This window comes from Micropterus salmoides, unplaced genomic scaffold (genome assembly GCF_014851395.1).
Source record: "Micropterus salmoides isolate LMB-PRFRI ecotype aquatic unplaced genomic scaffold, ASM1485139v1 Ms_hic_scaffold_13, whole genome shotgun sequence".
Lineage (NCBI taxonomy): Eukaryota > Metazoa > Chordata > Actinopteri > Centrarchiformes > Centrarchidae > Micropterus > Micropterus salmoides.
The window spans coordinates 23,166,943-23,192,140 of record NW_024040374.1 but is presented as its reverse complement, the minus strand read 5'-3'; the positions used below and the strand labels follow the sequence as shown (position 1 = coordinate 23,192,140).

The 25,198-nt window shown below is 40.5% G+C and overlaps 1 protein-coding gene across 2 annotated transcripts in view; it reads right to left on the bottom strand.

The window, feature by feature from the left end:
• The window catches only part of si:ch73-63e15.2 (protein strawberry notch homolog 2), a 67,427-nt gene that overhangs the window by 39,756 nt on the left and 2,473 nt on the right, over positions 1–25,198 (bottom strand). For both annotated transcript variants that reach the window (XM_038716277.1, XM_038716278.1), the window contains exons 2-3: positions 6,896–7,122; positions 5,084–5,172 (exon numbers count right to left, since the gene is read on the bottom strand). In XM_038716277.1, the coding sequence (XP_038572205.1) occupies positions 5,084–5,172; positions 6,896–7,003 (197 nt within the window). In that variant the 5' untranslated portion in view covers positions 7,004–7,122. The remainder of the gene's footprint in view (positions 1–5,083; positions 5,173–6,895; positions 7,123–25,198) is intronic.

Here is a 25,198-nt window from a genome sequence, read left to right as displayed (position 1 = left end):
CCTTTCTATAATACGCAGCCTGTGGCTGTGTACAGGATCATCATTTGAATCATTTTATTGTTTAACAATCTCTTAATTGAGGCAAAAAAAAAACAACAACAACAAAAGTCACACACTTTACAGAGATACCTCGTTATCTTGCTGGCTCTAAGTGGTTAAAATGATTTACAATGAGTGCTTTTAATGACTTATTTCCTGACATACAGTCTACATTTGTTGACAACTTCATAATTGGGGACTTAACGTGTTGAAACTACTGCACATTTCAAACATTATAATGTTCAGTCATACAGTTTCCTGTTGCAGTTCATCGGGAATGCAGCTCTTCAAAATAAACTTAACTACCAACTAGGCAACACCTCCACTGCAGTACTTGCAATAATTTTAACTCAAGATATTAAAGTCCAAATTGAAAATAACAAAATAAGCAGGGATACTTATTTTAGCAGGGATACTGCATACATGTAGATCTTAAGTTTCCCTTTAAGTACTGTAAAGACAGACATACCCTATTAAATCACAATGTTACCCAAAGATACTACTTTTATGTATTTGTAAGGAGTGTAATAGCGTGGCACTGTTAGTGCTGTTTCTGGTTGAGAAAAAGTGAAAATGTCCCCATTTATGCAATGCACAGCATGTTTCACTCTCAGTCTGAGCAGGTTAATATTTTACACTTACAGAATTAGTGTTCAGAGTGTATTTTCTGTTCAGTTTTGAGTTTTAATGCAGTTTGATTCCACCTTCTAAGAAATGTTTCTTACAGATTAGAAATATAGATATATTAACCAGAAGAGACTATGTCACATTTTCTGTAATTTCAACAGAACTCATCAGTATTTATTAAAAGACAAATGTTCCATAAACTTCCCTGGGAAGAAACAGTATAATACTACTTCCATAGATAGACATTTATCAAAGTGTAAACCATGACTCGCAACAATCAACAATTGCCAAGATTCCTTGGAAGAACTCTTCCTTACAGCCTGCACAATAGGGAAACTGAACTCTCATGCTGTCAACAGTGTGCAATAAGTCCACTCCAGTCTGGCTACAGGCAGAACCAACAGTGAGTAACTCAGAGGAGGCATCACTGCTTCAAAAGAAAAATAGTTCCAATAGTAGGAAAAAGGTTCTGATGGTTTTTCAGCAAATGTCTTTGAAATGAAGTCTATGGTAAGGAAATTATGTTCAGTGCTATGGAATATAACGTAGTTATTTTCCACAGAGTCATGTTGACCTTTAATACTGCATGCAATCTGAGCCTTCAAGATTGATAACTTAAGAGTTTGTAATAGACAAATCAGAAATAAACTAGACATAAAAATAGCAGCAGATCATGGTTTTGTTTCTTATGCTGTAAATAAAAATCTAGACTTCGGCTGTGTGGGTCTGACCTAACCACAGATTAACACAAACTGTTACTGTTGCTTGTTAAAAATGATTCAAAACAGTGGGCCTTATTATTCCTCTTTAAATTGTTTGCAAAACATTGAATAAGACAAAAACGGGAAACCCCAACATCAACATAATAATCAGTGTAGTGTGTTTTCCTGCATTACGTCGTAATGCTCTTGTATGAACAGTGTAGCCCGTAAGTTGTGGAAAAGTGACATATTTTTCATTGTGAATATGAGTAAAATCTGCTGATTTTCAGCATTGAGCGTGTTTGAGGACGTGAACATCCAGAACAGACCCACAAGCACCAACAACAGGTGTACCGACAGAGCACCTCCAGGGAAGATACCGGGCATTTAGTGATGTTTATGGGCGCTAGACTTCAGTCGTTTATTCAGTTGAGTTGATGAAGTTGAAGTTGCACTTTGGCCAGACTCCTTAAAAAGAAGATGACACGTAATTTTCACAGTTTACACGGTGCTTTTGGAAGGGGAACGAGTATAAATAAAATGTTTTGATGTACTGTTTTCATGCATAATTCTCCAACACACCTGCAGTGAAAACTGTACAGAATAATTTATATTAACGGCCAAGTTTGTAGTTCACAGAAGCAGGGTGGTTTCTGTGGTTATTTTTTAACAGTATGGCACTGGTTCCACAGAATTTAACCAGCAGAACTGCTGCTCTTGATTGTGGCTTGACAGTACATGTCATCAAGCAGAGACTGACAATGAACAGATATCTGCAGATGGAACGAGACTCACTGGGCTAAAGCTAGGGCCATCAGCAAGGGTTACTAGCTGTTACTGGATAACAGATGGCGGTCACATTAACTCATCAATCTTTATTATGTCTCGCTGGAATTAATGTCATAATCAGAGTAAAACTGTAGCCTATTTTTTTGGTGTTATAAACTGGTTTAAGACAGACACAGAATCAAAGTGTTACTTCCCAGACCTGTTCCCATTCTGCTAACTCCACATACAGTAGTGATGTTTTTATCACTACTCACAAGAATAGTGTCTGTAGTGAGGGATGCACGTCAGTCGGTGTATTAGTCTGTGCAATGAGAGCACCGGCCCATTCACATTTTTTCCCTCCCTGGTGCTGTGTGATCTATTCACTCCACTGCTTGTTCTCAATGGCCATGTGAGCAGACAATTAAGGGCTTTCAAGTTCAATCAATTACATCCTGACTTCATAGCGCAAGGCGATCACACTAAGCAGCAGCCTGCTCGGTAGTGAAAAAGAGGAGCGAATACAGGGTCATGTGAAAAAGAGCCTGACTGAATATCAGAAGTACTGAACCGAGTGAAGAAAACAGGACTAGGAAGAGATGGAAAAACTGGACCTTTAAGACCTCTGTCCTGTTTACTTAGTCAAAGTGAGGGCAGAGAATTACTGTAGCAAAATGTTCCTGGTCTATAAGAGAACATGTCTGCTCGGTCACACTAAGACAAAATATTTACTGACAGAGAATAATGCTCAATAAACACCTTTGCAGAACACAGGACATTGTTGCTGCTAGATAAGGGCCTTTACCTACAGTAATGAAGTCCCAAGATGATCACACCAATCTTGTTCTAAACCACAGTCTCATCATGACATTTATCGTATTTGTATATAGTAAGATGGAGAGTTTGAGAAGGGTCTTGTAAAATCAGCCTCATGTCAGAAAATTCTACTGTGAGTGAATCTGAAAACTACAGTCTGATCTGATGCTTGAACTTTAAAAGAAAGCTCAGACAGCAACAACAATACAAATCACCACTACTTCAGCAAACACTTCCTGAGTTGTGTTTAGTATGATGCAGGTTTGGGGATGACTACATTAAAGTCATTTTAGAGGTTTTGCCTCGAGGAGCATGGACCGTCATCTTTAAAATAAAAAGTCATTATCTATTGTCTCACAAAACAGATGCATTAAAAACAATACCGTGCTGATGTGTCAGAAAGCCCTATCATGATAAATATCAGTCTCTTAAAACATTTTTAACAAGAAATGAAAACTGTGTCACAGCTGTGTGCCATTAAAATTAGCATTAAAATGATTCCACTGAAAGACAATATTATGTAGTTAGTGCCCAGCCCTAATGCAGACACACGTTCATACAGAAAACCTACATGACCCATTCAGAAGACACCGCTATTACAGTTAATACCCATACTCCGCTGTTCATAGAGACTGCTACACGCCAGAAATACTTCACCGTTGTTTCAGTCTCTCTCATTTGCTTGCTCCCTTACTCTTTTTGACTAGTCATCGAGTCGCTGACATGGCGTTTAAGTGTCAATAACATAAAAAACGAACTTTCCATCCCTAATAGAAACAACTGTTCAGCAAAGCTGAACAAAGGTCACACCGGGATCCAAGCTCCACTACACCGTAGCCACGTAAGAAAATGCATGTTGACAAATTCAGTTAGATAGTTCAGCTGTGTTTTTCTGACTACACTGAAAGGGTACTGGGGCTGTGACTGCAATCCTTTGGCTCTATGGATGCAGTGTAGACACTGACAAGGCCTGCAGCTGCTTCTGCTCTGTTGCCGAGCATCTTACGGTACATGGTCGGTGTAGACCAGATGTTGCAAAGCCTTTGAATAACACATTCACACATGCAAACACACACACACACACACACACACACACACACACACACACTTACGGGGGAGGAAAGAGACAAACACCTCTCATTTGAGGGTGAGGCCATAAAAACAGAGCAGAGTTGCGAGATTAACCCCCCCCCCCCCCCCCCGGCGTAAGGGTGACTCCAGGCCACCCACTACAGGAAATGAATGAGATCTGATAAAGGAGACCACCCCCACTGACTGGTGGTGTAACAGCAGGTTAAAAGTGATTTATTGGCCTGATTGCGTTAAGTCACTTGAGGTGACAGGAATTTGATGATTCAATCTAAAACAGACTTCTTTTTGTTTTTTAGAAACACTCAAACTTTTTGAAGCATTATGGTGCAGCTACAGTTTGTATTGTAGAGCATCACATTAATCACTAGACACAAACATAGCCTCGAAATTACTCAATTAAGAGTGAGGCAGCATCACTTACATCCTAGTTCAAGCACTAACCCACACAATTCTACTTCTATTTGAATATTTTTGAATATAAATATATTCCTAGGGAGTATTACTCCTACGGTAAAATATTTTTTATCACAGAATGCACAATTGTGAACTTATGGTATTTGTCCTGTATAATGTTAACACTGTTAATGACTTAAACTGGTGTTTATTCCTTTTAATGACTTTAATGCAAGTCTACAAATAAAAGGGAAGCGTGTTTGTTTGCCATGTGGATGTCTTGGGCAATAGCGCATTAGTCAAATATTCACAACATTTGCAAAACCTTCACATGACACCCTCAACACAAACACCGCACTCATAATAACATATAACTGAATAATACTTCAGTACCGGAGCTATTAGGACATTTTGTTAGCTCAAGTGTGAAACCCCTGTGGGTAGTTATCGCCCAAATTCAATGGTTTACAGGCCTCAAGCTAAAGACCAACACCTGTAGTGGGGTACTGAACATGGTATTTGTTATGGAACACACCCCCACCATGTACAGTATGAACTACTGCACAATGGGCTATTTACTGTGTCTTCATTTGTCCTGTGTTCAACTGACATGATGCAAGTCACTGTCAAACATGTTTGTAACTTACTGGTTTCCAGATTGCATAGGGCAGTGTATGCTGTATCCAGCCTGCTGAGAGTAGGGTCCCCAGGAACCAGAGGAGGCATATATTGAGCTCTAAAACAAAACAAAATGAAAATCTGTCATGTTTTGGGAAAAAATGCATAGAAACATAAGACAGAACATCTTAAGAACAACAGAGCTTCCTCATAACACAAACAATAAAAGGTTCAATGTGTTGATCCCTCTAGCGATGAATGTTTTGGCAAAAATAACCTTGTATCAAATTTAATTTGCTATGTTTAAAATTCAGAGCAAGAAAATTATATCACCACCATCACACCAGTGCATTTTGCCATGCACTATAGAGAAAAACTACATGTATTCATATCCACAACAAATCACATTTTTACTCCACAGGGTCTTTTGGAACTACTGTCATCATCAAAAATGCAACTGATGAAAGAGAGTGTGCTGACTCAATTTTGTTTCAATGTAGTTGTATAAGCCCTTAAAAGGTCAGTTCAGCCAAATCACAATAAATATTTTCACTACTTATCCATAGCAATTTTGACCAATCACTGCAACTTTTCCGCAAATCTGACCTATCATCGTCATTTCCAGCAAAACATTGTCAAATATCAGCAATTTCACTTCCTTGTTAACAAGACGCAGCAGATGTGTGTGGTGTCTCACATTTGCCTGCAAAAATTAAAGCAAACGTTTATTTGCGCAGTATTGTACTTGAACATAGAAGGAAATCGTCTATTGACAAACATTTGCCACAGGCTGTCTAAAGCGCTGAAAGAATCAAGGTAAGCTGGTATAAATATGCATGGTCAGAGGTAACATTAATGTAGTTTATCAGACTGGAAAGGCGTTGCCTACTTTCTTGTTTGCATGACACTGAAATCTTTGTGTGTTATTTAAGAACATAGTTTTAGGAACAAAAAAGTCAAGTGTCAATTATTATTATTATTATTATATACTTCTACAAATAACATCTATTTAAGATCTAGTTTTAACTTATTTCCCCAATTTCATCGCATAAAAATGCCCAAGAACTTTTCCAAGAACAACTTTCATCCCAATTTTGTTTAGAAAAGCTGCTGCAAAATCAGGCATTTTAGGCCACAACAATTACAAAAACGGCCTGCAAAATCCTGGGGATTGCCTAGTGATATCTAGACAGGTAGATAGTTTCAGTTTTATGAACCAAGACTTTGAGAAATTCTCTGGATTTGCTGTCGCTACCTCATTACAGAGGAGGGGAGTGGAATTTTATTAGTGGTGCTTAAAAAATTGGGACTCTTTGGTAGAGATTTCTTCCAATTAAAACTGAAATTGGCATTTTCCCAATTAGACTGTTCAATACTGTGGGCACCAAAAACAAAATTGCATTCACCTTTATTGAAAATAATCATGTGACAGTAGAAATCTCAGAAGGCAGATAACTTAAAACTTAAAACTAAAACAGCTGCATGCCCAGATGCCACTAAGGATACGTGAGAAAATCTGTGACATGACCCGTTAATATTTCGTCTCATCTACATGGGAACTGCAAATTAAGTCAAAAGCAGCAGTGGCTGGAAATTATTACCCAAAGCAAGATCACTTCCTTTCTCACACATTTCTAGATGACTGTTCCGCCACATATAAATCATACTCACCTCTGCTCAGATGTGTTACAGTAAATATGTGTTTTTAAGTTTACGTATTATGATGCTGGATATGAGAAAAGTGCAAAGATAAGGGCCAATACGTTCAACCCAGTATAACTTTGTCAGTATGTCATTCAACACTGTTGAACAGCATTGTTATGTATTTGTACATAGCACACCTCCATGTTAGAGGGGGCCACAGAGAACAAGCTGCTGTCCAGCTGAGGGCCTTCTGGATGCAGGTAGTTATCCCCGTCCATGACCAGCGCTGCGGGCAGGGTGGGCATCAGACCACAGCTTCACACATGACCACCAGCTGACTTAGACTATGCACCCTCCGACCGCCAACCACGTGCTCGCTGTGTCCGAGATAGTCCTTCTAACAGAGGCAAACGTTCTCCATGACCTGAAAAAGACAACAGATATGAAGGGATGTAGAAGGAAGGGAGAGAAGGGCAAAGAGACATTAGAAGAGTTGCAAAGACATTTTTCCAGCAAACGTGCCGATCAATATCACGTCAAAACTTTGGGAGTGTTTGAAAGCATGTGGGAAAAATAAATAAATGATTGAGGTCTAGGCAAATGCTAGACATCTATGACTTATTTAACCGAAAGTCAGTAAAGGAAAGAAGGCAGTACTACCAATAAATATCAAAGTGTGACTCATCTCACTTCTTTTAGAGCACATCTTGATTAATAATCAACAGTGGCATTAAAGAACACACAGTGAAAAAGCTGAAACAATGGCCTACAATGGAATGGAGACAAAGCACATTTTAAGTCAACTTATTATTATAGGCTCTAACACTTCAAACAGTAAACAAAAACATAAACAAGAGGTCTTAGAAAGTGTAATAAGTCTGCAACAGAACACAAGACATGGATTCAGACATATTCACTCCTGAAGAGTTCATAAGGTATGAAAATAAAGAATATAACAATATCTGAATTAATGTTTTAGTGCTTGTTAAATCAATAACCTTTATTTTATGAAGCAAAACTACTTGGTCTTCCTTTTCAAGACTAATTCTAGTTGCCCTTGTCACCACACACACTAAATTCAGATCATATTCATAATGCCACGTGAGCTTATATTTGCTGATTGACAGCTCTCATTAGCTGGTTGTCATCTGACATCACTGAAGGTTCACTGAGTGCCAATTACAATCATGGCAAGATGTCCACAACAGAGCGAACAGGCTGGTGTGCAAAGGGTCAACTGATTCAAGTGACATAATATGCAACACAACTTACTCCATGTCATAGCAGATTGTCTAATTTTGTGTTATTAATACTGTATATGTGTATATATGTGTATTGGGAAACTGACTACAATGACCTACTTTCTTCTGATATGGTTTCACACAGAGTATAAATAAGTTGAGTAAAAAGCTGGCAACTTATACTTAAGTTTCTCCAATAATGTCTATTAAGTCTGCTTTAGAAAGGCATCTAAATGCATTTTGTGGGTAAAATACAGTGGGTACGGAAAGTATTCAGACCCCTTTACATTTTTCAGTCTTTGTTTCATTGCAGCCATTTTCCAAAAATCAAAAAAGTTCATTTTATTTCTCAGTAATGTACACTCAGCACCCCATCTTGACAGAAAAAAACAGAAATGTAGAAATTTTTGCAAATTTATTAAAAAAGAAAAACTGAAATATCACATGGTCATAAGTATTCAGACCCTTTGCCGTGAGACTCATATTTAACTCAGGTGCTGTCTATTTCTTCTGATCATCCTTGAGATGGTTCTACACCTTCATTTGAGTCCAGCTGTGTTTGATTATACTGATTGGACTTGATTAGGAAAGCCACACACCTGTCTATATAAGACCTTACAGCTCACAGTGCATGTCAGAGCAAATGAGAATCATGAGGTCAAAGGAACTGCCTGAAGAGCTCAGAGACAGAATTGTGGCAAGGCACAGATCTGGCCAAGGTTACAAAAAAATTTCTGCTGCACTTAAGGTTCCTAAGAGCACAGTGGCCTCCATAATCCTCAAATGGAAGACGTTTGGGACGACCAGAACCCTTCCTAGAGCTGGCCGTCCGGCCAAACTGAGCTATCGGGGGAGAAGAGCCTTGGTGAGAGAGGTAAAGAAGAACCCAAAGGTCACTGTGGCTGAGCTCCAGAGATGCAGTCGGGAGATGGGAGAAAGTTGTAGTAAGTCAACCATCACTGCAGCAATCCACCAGTCGGGGCTTTATGGCAGAGTGGCCCGACGGGAGCCTCTCCTCAGTGCAAGACACATGAAAGCCCGCATGGAGTTTGCTAAAAAACACCTGAAGGACTCCAAGATGGTGATAAATAAGATCCTCTGGTCTGATGAGACCAAGATAGAACTTTTTGGCCTTAATTCTAAGCGGTATGTGTGGAGAAAACCAGGCACTGCTCATCACCTGTCCAATACAGTCTCAACAGTGAAGCATGGTGGTGGCAGCATCATGCTGTGGGGGTGTTTTTCAGCTGCAGGGACAGGACGACTGGTTGCAATCGAGAGGAAAGATGAATGCGGCCAAGTACAGGGATATCCTGGACGAAAACCTTTTCCAGAGTGCTCTGGACCTCAGACTGGGCCGAAGGTTTACCTTCCAACAAGACAATGACCCTAAGCACACCGCTAAAATAACGAAGGAGTGGCTTCACAACAACTCCGTGGCTGTTCTTGAATGGCCCAGCCAGAGCCCTGACTTAAACCCAATTGAGCATCTCTGGAGAGACCTGAAAATGGCTGTCCACCAACGTTTACCATCCAACCTGACAGAACTGGAGAGGATCTGCAAGGAGGAATGGCAGAGGATACCCAAATCCAGATGTGAAAAACTTGTTGCATCTTTCCCAAAACGACTCATGGCTGTATTAGATCAAAAGGGTGCTTCTACTAAATACTGAGCAAAGGGTCTGAATACTTATGACCATGTGATATTTCAGTTTTTCTTTTTTAATAAATTTGCAAAAATTTCTACATTTCTGTTTTTTTCTGTCAAGATGGGGTGCTGAGTGTACATTACTGAGAAATAAAATGAACTTTTTTGATTTTTGGAAAATGGCTGCAATGAAACAAAGAGTGAAAAATTTAAAGGGGTCTGAATACTTTCCGTACCCACTGTATATACAAAAAAACTGTACTGCCAGCCTCAAAGCTTAACAAATATTCTACACATCTCACCAGTTTGACTGCTAAATCACTCCAGTGTCTCAGCACTCCACAATGCATGTCTGTGTAACGTCAGAAACACACCCTTGCCCCAAACTAATCAAACTGTTACCTTCCTTCCCCTCTGCCTTCCTTCATTCCTTCCTCCAGTTTGCCCTCAATCTGGAACAGGCCAGACGTGTTCACTGGGGACAAAGCTGAGGTAATAAATCCTAATCGAGTTCATGAGGGTCTAAATAAGGGGGTCTTTGTGCGGCTGAATGAGTGCATGTGAGTGTGTGTTACAGAGAGACAGAGACCTTACCGAACATATTCACCACTCGCACAACCAATATACACAAAAGGGAGGCCATTTTACCTTCAGGCTGCCAGTGTGATACTGTGTGGATAACGATGAAGCCAGTGAGGGGAAGCCCAATGCAAAGGACCAACTGGCAAACTTTCTAGGCAGGTCTTCAGCAAAAGGATATTTTCTTAATATGTATGGACAGCTTCCAGCCTCCAAGGTCCAGATGAAGGCAGAGACAGGAAGGCAAGGCAGCTTCTGGCAGTCAGGGAGTGAGTACTGAGAGCTTTGTGAAGCACCTTTGGTGTTGCAGAATTGAACTCAACGCAACACCCTAAGGACACTGAAAGCTTCGATGCGTCAATGATTTTTCAGCATCTTGCCATTTTATCTGCGTCAAAGGTCTCGGAATATTCCTATAGTCCTTTCAACCCAACAAGCACACATACAAGCACACTACATGTGAACCCAGATCAGATACGAGAGTTAGTTCTTCAAAACTAAGGGTGCTCCAATCGATTGGTCATGATCGTAATCAGCCAATAATGGCTTTAACTAGTTTGATCGGTGGTCTCTGAAAAGGCCGATCAGAAAAGCCGATCAGATGATGCAATACTCGGCAGACAAATTTTCAATGGCAGCTAAAATGGTTTCACTATGTGGTCTGAGCAGTTTTCAAAGCTAGCTAGCACCAAAGTCCTTTTCATACAGGGGGAAGTGATTGATGCACCCAGTTAATCATTTACAATGAGAATTGAGCAGCAATCAGACAAGCGGAGCAACAAGCAGGAGCGATTATGTGAAACTGTCGTGGCTGTGCTCATCTCATTCACACACACACGCCGCCCGCTACCAGAGTTTATTGGTAGTTTGTTTTTAGTTTGTCTTGACCCACAGCAAATCAGGCAGAGAGACACTGATCCTTCAGTGTGAGTTTCTTGATGCAAAGGGAGAGGGACCGTTTAGCAGCTCACAGTGGCGGTCTGGCCATCTGGAGTACCGGGACAATTCCTGGTGGGCCGGCTGCCCTCCGAGCCGGTGGACCGCCCTCCTTAGCCTATACCCCCCTTCTCCCCAGGCTTGTTGATCTATTCCATATGAACGTCTATGCAGCCCATAGCCTCGCCCCTTCGGTCTCAATCACACACACCACAGTACAACTGACAGCTGGAAAATGTTAAAGGCTGGGCAGAAAAGTTCAGAGACAAAAGAGTCAAAAGGTCTCAGCTGAAATGCAAGTAAATGTAAAAAAGTAACCGAGTCGTTCCGTAATAGTAGTAGTACCAGGGCCACAGACACTAAGACACTAAGAAGAGGAAGATGCCACAGCTCTGTTCACGGGTGAAAGATTAGACAGAGAGAACAGCCAACCCAGCTGAACGGTATGCGTATAAATGTGTTAATATAACGTGTTATCAGACTCTCAGTGAAATGCAAATGTTGTTGGTCAGCTACTGTTTTTAAATGTACCAGAAAGAAAGAACTGAGGTAAAGAATATAGTAACTGTGTCTGCAGACTGGTGTTCTGTCGATGTATGCTACCTATTGAGTTGTGCTACTTAGCAGTTCTGCACATGCGCATGACCATCAAGCGTGGCCTTTTACCACGCCCATTAATCTGTGCACCCTTGCTGTCGGGCATGCCATCGAGACTGAGGCTGATCGTGAGCAATATCTAATAAAAATCATTATAAGTCTATCTGAATTCGCTACTCCGGAACTCTTAAATAAAGATGTTATAATATAGTATTTCAACATGCTCCCCATCTTCTTACAGTACACATGGATTGAGTAGTGGTGCAGTATAAAATGATTCTGTAGTAGGAGCGTTATTTGATAGGGGATATTAGTCTATCAGAATACGCTACCCCTGAAAACAGTTGCCTTGATGTCATAATACTGTGAGTCGGCCTGTACTGTGCGTTATACCTTTATGGGTTAGGAATTGGGAACACATAAGGTAGCATTTTTCGATAGAGCAGCACAAATTGATAGACTCTGCTATCGATTCGCGCTACGGTAGCATTTTTCGACAAGGCAGCATATATCGTCAGAACACCGGCTAGTGGAAAAACTAAAATCTGATGCCTAACATTAGTAAAGCTCTCAATGTCTACATTTTGCTGTCCTGGGGCTTTTTTGGGAAAATAAATCACTTCAGAATCAGTGATTTACTGTTGTGTAAATTTATTTTGCAACAATAAGCATATTCATATGATTCTAATTGTTTTTGTCTTGTCATTCTACACGTATAAATGTTTTAGACATTCACATATTTAACTAGCTAATTTTATTTAATGTCTGCCATTGGTTGCAAATAGTAGCCTGCACATGTATTATAAAACCGATCAATCCTTTCCCTCTCAAATTCATATTTTGTGTATGAGAATGTGTCCATCGACACGATTCCTACCACTTCACCTCTTACTACCTCTTACTCATCAACAGTCTGTTGTAAACGGCAAGTAAAGCCACACAGTATTATTTATTGTGTTAGCCATTCATTCACTTGATATGACATAGTGGCAATGCTGCTGTGTTTTTGTAGTTTTTCAAAAAATTTGCCTTTATTAGTTAATTTATATATTATTTTATTTGTATCCAGGTTGATGATAGGTGCTGCTCTCTTGGGTTATGTTCTGTGTTTGGAGATGTGTTCAACCAGTTTTTTATTATGTGTACTCCCATGACTTGACAGTTCTCTGTCTCAGTGAGGATTGTGGATATTTTAGTCTTTTCATCTCAAGGCTTCATGTGAAATGAGGTAGTTCAATCATGACAATTTCAGTGTGTGTTATGCAGCCTTTATAAAGTAGTACTGCCATAGTGATCAATGACTGTGATGCAGCTAGGGTTTATTAGAGGCTGGTCCTGTTTGAATGCGCGTGCAGTGGCAGGGCAGCCGTGGTGGAGTATACAGGGGCCAGTTCTGGTGGGCTGGTTTGGATCAAGGTCCAGGGCCATTTTTTACTCCCAGTCCGTCCCTGGCAGCTCAGGCCCCACTCAATCAGCTAACTGCCTCTCTCTCTCTCCGACCTTTTGCTACGTTTCTGCCTCCCGTCCAGATTAAAACGGCGAAGTTTGAAAATGCCTCTGACCCCATGGGCAAAAACGGAAGACTTTATAAAACTATTTGGCTTTCTGATTTGGTCTCATCAGTCATGCAAAGCAAAGACACGATGCTACTGAGAAAGTTTTAGTTTCAGTATTTTAATTCAAATATTTTGTATTGTGTAAATAACATATTTACAACTCCCAGTCTGTTTTCTGTCGCCACAGTCTATTTGTACTCCCGTGTTACTTTCAGTAACCGTTCCACTTCGTTGTCCGTCCATGCAAAAAAATACCTGGTGTGGTTATTCGTCTGTATTACTTTCTTCTTTCGCCAAATCTTCTGCAACTGCGGAGTGGATCATCTGCTTCATGTTTACACCAGCACGAGCATGCCCACTGTATGTGAATGGCCATGACATGTGTGTTTTCAGTCGGTTTAATATAGATGGAGATCAACTCTGATTCGAAACTAACACGCTGCTGTGGACGGAAAAGATTGTATTTGTGATAAAACTGTTTAAAAAACCGTAGTAGTGTGGATGTAGCCTCACACTACCCCACTCCTCTCTTTACTTCTCTCATGTCAACCCTCCCGTTTTCCCCGGGATTCTCCCGAATTTTTCGTTCTCACCAGATACCCTCCCGTTAAATGTTTGCTTGTAAATCTCCCATCTTTTTAACATTTATAAAATCAAATAAAAACTACTGGCCGTATTTAAAGTGTATTTTAAGTGTCTGGTAAAGCCGGTGGCAGTAGGCCTATGTAAAAGATGTAGACTGTGCTTCTTGCACAAGGATTAAATACATGAAAACAACCCACTGAAATAATATTAGGCCTATGCTAGTAGTAAACTAGGCTTTATGAAATTATAATGACAATAGTAACTATAAATAATATTGATATATATATATATATATATATACAGTGGGTACGGAAAGTATTCAGACCCCTTTAAATTTTTCACTCTTTGTTTCATTGCAGCCATTTTCCAAAAATCAAAAAAGTTCATTTTATTTCTCAGTAATGTACACTCAGCACCCCATCTTGACAGAAAAAAACAGAAATGTAGAAATTTTTGCAAATGTATTAAAAAAGAAAAACTGAAATATCACATGGTCATAAGTATTCAGACCCTTTGCTTAGTATTTAGTAGAAGCACCCTTTTGATCTAATACAGCCATGAGTCTTTTGGGACAGATGCAACAAGTTTTTCACATCTGGATTTGGGTATCCTCTGCCATTCCTCCTTGCAGATCCTCTCCAGTTCTGTCAGGTTGGATGGTAAACGTTGGTGGACAGCCATTTTCAGGTCTCTCCAGAGATGCTCAATTGGGTTTAAGTCAGGGCTCTGGCTGGGCCATTCAAGAACAGCCACGGAGTTGTTGTGAAGCCACTCCTTCGTTATTTTAGCGGTGTGCTTAGGGCCATTGTCTTGTTGGAAGGTAAACCTTCGGCCCAGTCTGAGGTCCAGAGCACTCTGGAAAAGGTTTTCGTCCAGGATATCCCTGTACTTGGCCGCATTCATCTTTCCCTCGATTGCAACCAGTCGTCCTGTCCCTGCAGCTGAAAAACACCCCCACAGCATGATGCTGCCACCACCATGCTTCACTGTTGAGACTGTATTGGACAGGTGATGAGCAGTGCCTGGTTTTCTCCACACATACCGCTTAGAATTAAGGCCAAAAAGTTCTATCTTGGTGTCATCAGACCAGAGGATCTTATTTATCACCATCTTGGAGTCCTTCAGGTGTTTTTTAGCAAACTCCATGCGGGCTTTCATGTGTCTTGCACTGAGGAGAGGCTTCCGTCGGGCCACTCTGCCATAAAGCCCCGACTGGTGGATTGCTGCAGTGATGGTTGACTTACTACAACTTTCTCCTATCTCCCGACTGCATCTCTGGAGCTCAGCCACAGTGACCTTTGGGTTCTTCTTTACCTCTCTCACCAAGGCTCTTCTCCCCCGATAGCTCAGTTTGGCCGGACGGCCAGCTCAGGAAGGGTTCTGGTCGTCCCAAAAGTCTTCCATTTGAGGATTATGGAGGCCACTGCGCTCTTAGGAACCTTAAGTACAGCAGAAATTTTTTTGTAACCTTGGCCAGATCTGTGCCTTGCCACAATTCTGTCTCTGAGCTCTTCAGGCAGTTCCTTTGACCTCATGATTCTCATTTGCTCTGACATGCACTGTGAGCTGTAAGGTCTTATATAGACAGGTGTGTGGCTTTCCTAATCAAGTCCAATCAGTATAATCAAACACAGCTGGACTCAAATGAAGGTGTAGAACCATCTCAAGGATGATCAGAAGAAATAGACAGCACCTGAGTTAAATATGAGTGTCACGGCAAAGGGTCTGAATACTTATGACCATGTGATATTTCAGTTTTTCTTTTTTAATACATTTGCAAAAATTTCTACATTTCTGTTTTTTTCTGTCAAGATGGGGTGCTGAGTGTACATTACTGAGAAATAAAATGAACTTTTTTGATTTTTGGAAAATGGCTGCAATGAAACAAAGAGTGAAAAATTTAAAGGGGTCTGAATACTTTCCGTACCCACTGTATATAACAGTATAATATGGAATTGTACTGACACTATAACATACAACATATTATAATATTGTACTTTTATTTATATAAATTTCCCTTATTTTCAAATCTCATTGATGACAGTTAAGACTCCTCTCTCTATCCCTTAAAGTCCACAGAACCTGCCTGAGCTTTCCAGAACAAAAAGCAGCTACTTCATAGTTTATCATCGCTTTATCTCCTAAATATTTTGGCTACAGCCTTTTTCTTGCAGTTTTTATAGCTGAAGGAAATTAATAAAAGATGCTGTTTGTTCTGTTTTTCTAGTTTATTCCACAGAAAAGCTATATTTGTTAAGTTATAACATGTTAGCAGTTACCAGGCAAAGGCTGCTATGGTTTAAGTCAAAAGGAGTGGAATTTGTTGCCCTTGTTACTTGTCAATAAAATGAACAGTTGTCATTTCATGATACTTCTGAAATGATCTGTTAATTTAATACATAATACATTGTTTTTAGGACTTATTAAATAAAAAACAGTATAACGTATAACTGTATAATACTACATGATAAATAAAGGCTTCAAATAGACCCAGTGTTCGGTGACCGGTATCTGCTGATAATGCTTTCAGCAATCGGTGATCGGCCCAAAAAATCCTGATCACATGCTTGGTCATTTAATATGTGTTTATATTGTCAATATCTGGATTTATAACATAAAACCTTTATCATAAAGCAGTACAGAGAGAGAGCGCAAGAAGGAAGGAGAGTCAAATGTACATTTGTATTCCATCTGAATGGGTCAATGTGCAGTGTCTGACCTGGGTTCACATACCCTCCTTCAATCTGGGTTTACCTGGGTGTAGCAATATAAACAACTTTTACATAATGGACCAACTACCATTAAAAAAAGAGGATAGAGAGGAAGAAAAAAGAGAGATTGAGAAACAGAAAGTTTTACATGTATGTGGATAAGCGCAAGAGAGAAACTAAACTGAAACTTAATTGTTTTAATACATTGGTTATTGTTATTCTGTGTTATTCTATGTGCATGAAACTACAGTTGTAGACTCATGTCTCTGAACAGGGATTATTCTGTGACAGTGGTCTGAATGCACATTCAGTAGAGTAAGTCGTGCACAAGTTTCCAGTAGGAAAGGGGTATTTGAGAAAGCTCAATTCAACAATATATCCTAATTTTCCTGATTAGCCTCAGCAAACATGTGCTGTCCTTCCACCACCCTCTTTATCCCAAAACCACAGCAACCATCACATCTTCTCATTTCTTCAAAAAGACAGAATTCCTTCTTGTAAAGCGTGGTCAGATGTCTTATCATAGACATCTTACCATAAAATGTCTTACCATTATGCACTATCCCCCGTTCCCCCCTACCACCCATAGCCACATCACACACCAGTACCATGCAAGTTACTGTCTCTTGGCTGACGTTTGCTGTCCCCTGTTCCTTGACCCCCACCCCTCCAGTAAGCCTCTGAGGATAATCATTACTGATCATTTTAAGAGTGGTCCCAGATATCTCCTTCCTGTAAGGCCTCCCATTACCAGAAAAAAGCAAAACCCCACTACAACTCCTAACCAACACAGAGGGGGGGGGGGTCTATCAGTAGGGAGAATAGGGTTGGAGATATGGGAGAAAGAAAACAAAACATAAAGAACAAAACATGCCCACAGCAGCACAAGGGACACAATGAGTTCATTCATCAAAAAGCAGACACACACACACACACGAGTCATTTTTATAGCCCTGCTAAGTTATTTATAAATGTTTTTATATTGTCAATATCTGGATTTATAGTCCATATCAATGTGTGTCAATCTTCTATATGCTGAAGAGAATAAGGCCATTTCAAAATAACAGAAAACCTTTGTTATAAATCAGTACAGAGGGAGAGAAGGGAGAGAGACTCTTTTGCAGTGCTATCTGTTAAATCTGTTAATTACTTCAAAGGTTACTGCTGGTTTTTGTACAACTCCCCCACACATGTGTGTCTCCCTCCATCTCTCTCTCTCTTTCTCTCTGTGGGTGGCCTGGAGCAAAAGCTCACTGCAAAGGAGATTAGGCCATTTCATGTGCAGTAATTGTAAAATCTTTAAAAACTGAAACAAGCCCAAAAATCATATGCGGAACATGCCAAAACACACACAAGCTAATAGGGACAAGAAGACTGCAGACAGAGATTTAGTTACATTAGAAACCATATTCCCAGCGATGTGGCACATTATAGGCCAGTCGGTTCCCTTTGACTGTGTGAGTCACTGTGTCACAGCCAGACAGGCAGAGGTTAACAAGCAGCATGTCTCTGTCACTTCAAAAACGCAAGACGTGTGTTTACTATGCGCGTTGTCAGTTACAGCACCCAGCATTTGCTTGCAAGTACGTGAGGTAGGAGGTAAATACAGTCTGTGGTAGGAAGGACTGTCTGGTTGTATGCTGGTGGCCTTCAGTGTCAGTGGTGGCCAGAGCACATGGGGATCATCCAGGGAAGTGTGACTTCCTTAAGCTGCTAAGTCACGATTAACGCTCACGAGGAGAACCACCACCCTGCCTGGCGCATATGCCATCTCACTCAAGTCATAAACACCTGTATGCATGCATGTGTACATTTAAATGCAGTAATTGTATACAAATATTATGACAGGGAGAAAGAGCTGAATTTTTACTAAGGTTTCTTTTGTGTCCCCACAGTTCATTTCCTGGAGACAATATAACTGTGTGAGGGATAAGCAATTTCTGTCCTGTGGTATCGCAGAAAAATAAAAGGTTAATTCTGTTAACCTCAGCCCTCTATCCTGTTGCTCACTGTGGCCTCACCACTTCTCACATATAATGCTTTACTTCAAATCACACTCACGCTTTCCTTTTGGCCCTGTACTAAATCCTTCTTAAGGTACTGAGAAAATCCTTCAAGACAGAGCTCTGCTTCATCTTCACTAACCACTTTCTCAAATTCAGCTCCATATGCCATACAGGGGTGTCCACAGCGGATTCATTTTACCCATGTTTCTCAATTCTTCTCAAGCTTTCTATATTGGCTGCACGACAGTTTGTACTTTATGTGTGTGCCACTATTTGGATGTGTCTTTGTGTCTGACAAATGCTCAGTGAGCTCAGTCAAGCAGTACTGGCTGAACGAGCCCAGTGCAGACACAGCTGTTGCCGTTGTGTATGAGTCTCTATGAATGGAAAATCCGGGGGGGGGCGCAACAAAAAGAAATACAGTATGAAGTTCAACGTAACAGACCTGCCCAGTAAGAGTATGTGCATAGTCCACAAAAGGTTTCTCATGTGACAGCCCCCTGTTGGCATCTGTCTTCACTACTAACAAGCCAGCTGACGACAATCATTCAATCCAACGCACAACACTCATCACCAATCTGAGTCCATCAGCATCACCAGTAATCAGGTTAGAAATGATCAGGGCCCCAGCTGCCCTACACCAGAGCAGCAAGGGGGCTGTTAGTTGGTTATGATTGGCTGGATTCATTAGCTACTGTGATGAAATATTCATAAAAGGAACAAGTTACTTCCCAGGGAAACACAGGGCTTTGTCATTCAAAATAGCCTACATTATTAATCGGTGTGCACGTGCACAAACACACATGCGTGACACATACCCTTAAGCACATACACGGAAGGACATAGGACACACATTCGCTACCAATCTGTTCCTGTTCTCCACACAAACAGAATTCCCATTCAGTATTACAGACATTGCCATAAAGCGGCTGTGAACAGCCCAGTGAACTGTTTGGACATTGAACAGAGAATAATGATCGAATGAGCGTGTAACTGAATCTGCTGTCTTGTCAAAAGCCAGGAAATGGAAACAAATTGGGTTTTAAGAGCCTGTTGTTATTGCATTTTGCCCGTCCAAATATTTATCAAAAGAGGCTCTCTGGACTGGGACAGGACACAGGATCACACTGAACAAACGGGCAGTCATTTGAATGATTTGGGCTAACTGAAAGGCAGGGTTCAAAGATTTATCTACTTACGTGGGATAACGATTAATCTTAATTAGATTCTCATCAAAACACTCGAAGTGGCTATTCTGCACCATTTTGTCACGATGATGAATTTCTCTGTGCACACAAACACCAGCTGAATGAGACATTAAAGAGATTTATCCATAAAAAGGGAACTTAATCAAGCTCTCATGGATCACAGGATGCCTTTGCTGTGGTAAATAAAGAAAGAGACAGCCTGGGAGAGAGGTCAAAAAGGAAAGAAAGGAGAGGTAGAGAAAAGTTTGACAGTAGCCCCTTTTGTACAGCAAGGTAGAAAAATGTAGGGTTAAAAAGCAAAGCCAGGAGTGCTCTGATAGTCAATTAGTAGAGATAGATAGTCCACTAAAAGGCAAAAAAACACCAAAACATCTATAAAATCTAGGCTAAAAACAATGATGGTGTAATGTCAGCTCTTCTTTACAGCAGTATTGAAGGTTCTCTGTTTAAAAGGGGGTAATGAAGACTGAGCTGAGTGGTGCAAAGAGTAGAGAAGTAGAAAAGGATCTGAAACAATGGTTTGCAGTGGCTGGATGACACTCTTTTAGGAACAAATCCAGCTACTTCTACTGCCACCACCAGCACCCACCAGAAGTAGATCAAAGGCTGACTAGATCAGAGATCCTCTTAGCCGCTTCTTTTCCCCGTTTTCCTCTGTCATCTAATTTCCTCAGAATAGAAGGATGATGATACATGGTAGCTTTGTGCAGCTCTCTGTCCTTTATTGCTCTGGTTCAACTGGCTGGGTCAACAGACCATACTTCGCTCACTGAACACAGAAGGCTGGACATAGCGACATTTAAACAACAGTTTTTGCACGTAATTATTGTCTAAGCTATTGATTCTGGATCTCACAGCAAAGCGTGTGTATTTTGTATGTTATGTGTCTGTTTTGGTGTAATTTTAAAAGTATGTGTCACAGAAATGCTGCTATTGCTGTCAAAGTGCTGACCTAAAAAGGCGAGATATATGCTGTACATTTGATAATCACAGCTCCATTTTATTTTTTGTGGGGTCTCAAAACAACAACTGACATGTCTGTTTACATATTTTCATATTGTAGTATTATCATTGCCATTCAAGTGAAATAGAAAAAAAAAATAGAAATGTCATCAGAATGACAGAATATGTATCTGTCTGCCTTTTAATGTGCAAATATCAGCCCAGAAATAACACTGCTCCTCCATTCCTCTCTTTTTCTTGCGGTAGATTTATTGCTTATTGCATCTGCATCTTCCCACCTTTACGCTGTAGTTTACTCATATCGACCCTTTCGATTCTCAATATGTGGACCATCTCCTTCTTCATTTCTGTCACCTTCCCACTCAATACTGTCTCCGTCACCGGCCCAATATTCCCTCAGTCATATTGCCTGCTTCCATCACAGTCCCTCTCTTAACATGTGCAAGTCCGCTATATGTCTCCATGTCCCCATTTCCCTTATGTGTATTCTTCTTTCTCCCTCCCTCCTGTCAGAGCAACCCAGTGGCGTTGGCCTCTCACCCAGCCTGACCCCCCCACAGAGTCTGCTGCTGATCGGAGGCAGCTGGTTCCCTGACTCTGAATCTCCGCCCCTACCCACCAGAGAGTCAGCCACAACACCAGGCAAAACTATCACATGTACATTTCACAAGCAAACAACACAGCAGAAGGAAGCAAACATGGACTGCTGCACTGGAGCCCATTATATAAGACACGCGTTGCAAGAGTATGCATGGTTTTTGTGAGCCTACAAACAGAATGTAAGTTCAATTGACCTAAGCCCCGCCCCCCAGTTACTGTTGCTAAGTCCAACAAACTGTCGGCGCTGCCACTGTCTATTACTGCACTCCCCAGAGAAATAATGTCACATTTGTCGGAAAAAGCGATCGCAGAAAGAAGCAGACACTTTTGCAGTTGCATTATACATTTGAAGGTTGTATTCAGGCTATCTAACTGACTCAAACGGACGTGGGAAAGAAAAGAAAGACAGAAGCCAAAGCCTAACGTTACCGATCACACAGTACAAGTAAACCACCGCATCCCCCGACGATTGAGACAAGACACAACGATATGAACGATCAAAACTGTTCCTGTAAAGCTGGGTAGGCCTCTATTCATTGTTATATTCATTAGAAAGCAGAACAGTAAGGCTTTAGTACGTTACATTCAGTAGGAAGTTAGCTAGCGTTAGCTAACTAACATTACATTAGGAACAATTCACGGCCGACATTTCTGGATTTATTTTAGGTTTTGGAACGAGAATAAATCGTACTTTTCTATCAACCTCTCTGGGTAGCAACTGTAACTATCACATGTGCCCCGGGAACAGCGTTTGACCATATCTTATATCTCATATATCATATATATACAGCCAAAGAAAGCTAGAAAACAACTCTTTTTGCATTTGAGCCAATGGAGCGCATCCACGAAAGTGTTGGTCGTCAGTTAGAGCGAGACCTATACTGCGCTGTTATTGGCCAGCAGTGTAGGCCTATTCGGGGTGTGGCTTAGCAAAGGGTCCAAACATCACGTTGAATAGTACAAACTTTAGCTCCTGAAATGGACACTGGAGAAATCTTTACACAAATTTAACATGACACCACCAAAAAACAACTATTCTGCCCTATGCAGAAAAAAACACAGCAAAGTGAAATTATGTAAGGGAAGTTGCCAATTTTGAAGTGTTTGAGTTTTCTGAACTCTGCCCTACAGCTGGTCAAATCCAGACAGTGCTCTACTCCACTCAGACTGACCTCACTTCTCTGGCAGGCATGGGAATATTGCACCACATGCACAGTGTCAGGGAGCTTGTCTGTGTCTGTCCGTCTGTGACTTAAGTTCAGCTCAGTTCATATGTCTGGTATCGACTGAGCCTGCTATTGTACTCTTGAACAGTAACACTACTGCCTGCCAGTAAACCATGCAGAAAATTATTCAGAGAGGCACAATCCTTTCTAAATGATTATTAAACAAATAAAAAATAAATAAGCTTCATAATTGCCATCTATTCTTCTGATCACATCTGGGATGTGTAGGATACATCTAGAATATTCTAATTATCAAACATGAATGACATTGTTGGAGTTTGCTTTGCATTGTTCCAATGTGAAGGCATTACCTGATATTATGTCAGGGTAATGTGACATCATCCAACAAAATGTCCTCTGGTGTCCAATAATCATAGTACTATAGACCGTATGGACCCACTCTGATTTTGTTATATTTCACCTGTTGAAGCGTGGCCTGATTGTTGTATGAAGTAAATATCTCATTGCAGATATGTTATCTTTATCTAAGATGTTACGGGTTCATGTAAAGAAATATCAGCCGATATATTGCTATGTTTTGAAACTAAAATATCAATTAAATAAGAAATCTTAATTCCAGTGTAGTACTGCATTTTGCTACTCTAGAGAAAAATCCATCAAATCCATATAATATTCTCTCAAAACCCACCTCCAACACTGCCTCAATAACTGTGAGGGACGGGCTGAAGACAAAGGAAAAAACTCTTGCCTCACTTGAAAACACATACAAATCCCATTGAATCATGTGAGATTAATTGAACCATTCTTTAAGGACAAAGGTATGTCAATATGAAGATATAAACCCGGCTGCCAGTGCAAATACATAATGCAGGATGAAACAGGTCAAGACGAGGTTAGGCCCAGGATGAAACTCCACAGGCTGATTTTTTTGTTAAACAAGATGTTCTCTCCCCCTAACTGACACAAAATTCAAAATAAATATCCTGGAGATCAATTCATTGTGAGTCCTCTAGAAAACAAGAATGGCAAATATTTACTCATATTGTTCCTACCCAGAAATATTCACCAAACCATAGGCTTCAGGGTATTCTGCAACGTGTTTGTCAAAGAACAACTCATAACATTTAGAAACGTAAATGTAAATAAACATTTGTAGTCAAGGTGGGGGCTACAGACAAGGCACAATTTTAATTAATGTTTGCCTTTTGCTAGTTTTTAAGTACCCACATAAAAAACTCGCTTTGGTTTTAGAACGGTGTATGTATCTCAGTTGTACAGAAATTTGGCAAAACATTTCTGCAGTTGGGTTGTGAATTTCATAACAAAATTGCACCTACTCTATTTACAACAATAATGAGTGTATAAAAGCTTGTGATTTTTTCAGAATGCTGTAATTCCTTTGCATTCAGAAGTGATGAGACAAAAAATAAAACAGGTGGTCTAATTTGTAAAAAAAAAAAAAAAGTATCCTCTATTATATATGCAGATCCCACTAATCCTTTTGACCTATGTGAACAACCTAACCTAAGATCAGGGTCGAACCTGTATGTGAAACAGGCTGCGCAGTTATATAGGGTCAACATGGGACAACAGATATTAGATGATCTTATCTAAAGGTGTAACACAAGAATATCACGGGTCATCAGGTCTGCTTTAAAAGTCCTATGCAAGCAGGAGAGCCCTTTGTTGGGAAACATTAGCTGAATACCAGTCTTTGGGTGTAAAATTTGGCATATACTGCATGATCACTCTTCTACATATTCTACTCCAAACATTTTCAGGTTGTACATCAACCGTCAAATGTTTTTCCCCCTGTTTATCACATGGGGCTGGTTATAAATCCAAGCTGATAAGTGAAACAATGACACACATGCTATTCAGTCATCCATCAATGTGGACACATTAATATTTCTCTCATATTTCTTTTCCGGATGAGTCCCATTTTGAAATCCTTATTTGCTTTTCTAAGAAGGATGTTGACACAGTTTTTCCACAGAAAACCATAAGGCAAGTGGTGAGGAATGCCAGAGTGTGGCATGCTCTCCTGCATTTCTCTCTTACAGAGCTCTTATGTGGCTTGGGAGGGATCCACATAGCCTCAGGTCTGGATACTACTTGGGACATGGGATAGTCAAACTGCCCATCATAAATGATCTGTTTGTTTCTTGATGCAGTGTAGAGGACAACACGCTGGCGACATGCTCCCAACAACTGCCACTTGTTCTTTCCCTCAAACATCCATGTCATGTTTAATCCATGAACTATTATCTAATGAAGGCCAGATTCTGGGAAAGCAGGAACTGAATCAAACCTAGCTCCGATTCCCATCCTCCACTCCACATTTTTCACTCTCACTCTAATCAGCCCATGGGCCATAAATGAGATTTATCACTGGCACAAATTGGTGAGGGGGAAAAGGGCTAGCAAAGACTAAGGAAGAGGGAGAAAGGAGGCCAAGTCACAGAGACCAGGGGGCATGAGCCATGGTTGAGCCATGGATCCCAGCTGTTTGAGCTCACGGCACCAGGGAGTGTTTCACAAACTGAAAAAACAAAACAAAAAGGAGTTTGCCATTTCCTGGTGATAGTTATCTGAATGTATTAAACAAAACCTTAAAATGAATGTATGGCAATAAACATTTCAGAGGATATCTTAACACTTCTAAGGTTTCTGATCAACCTGC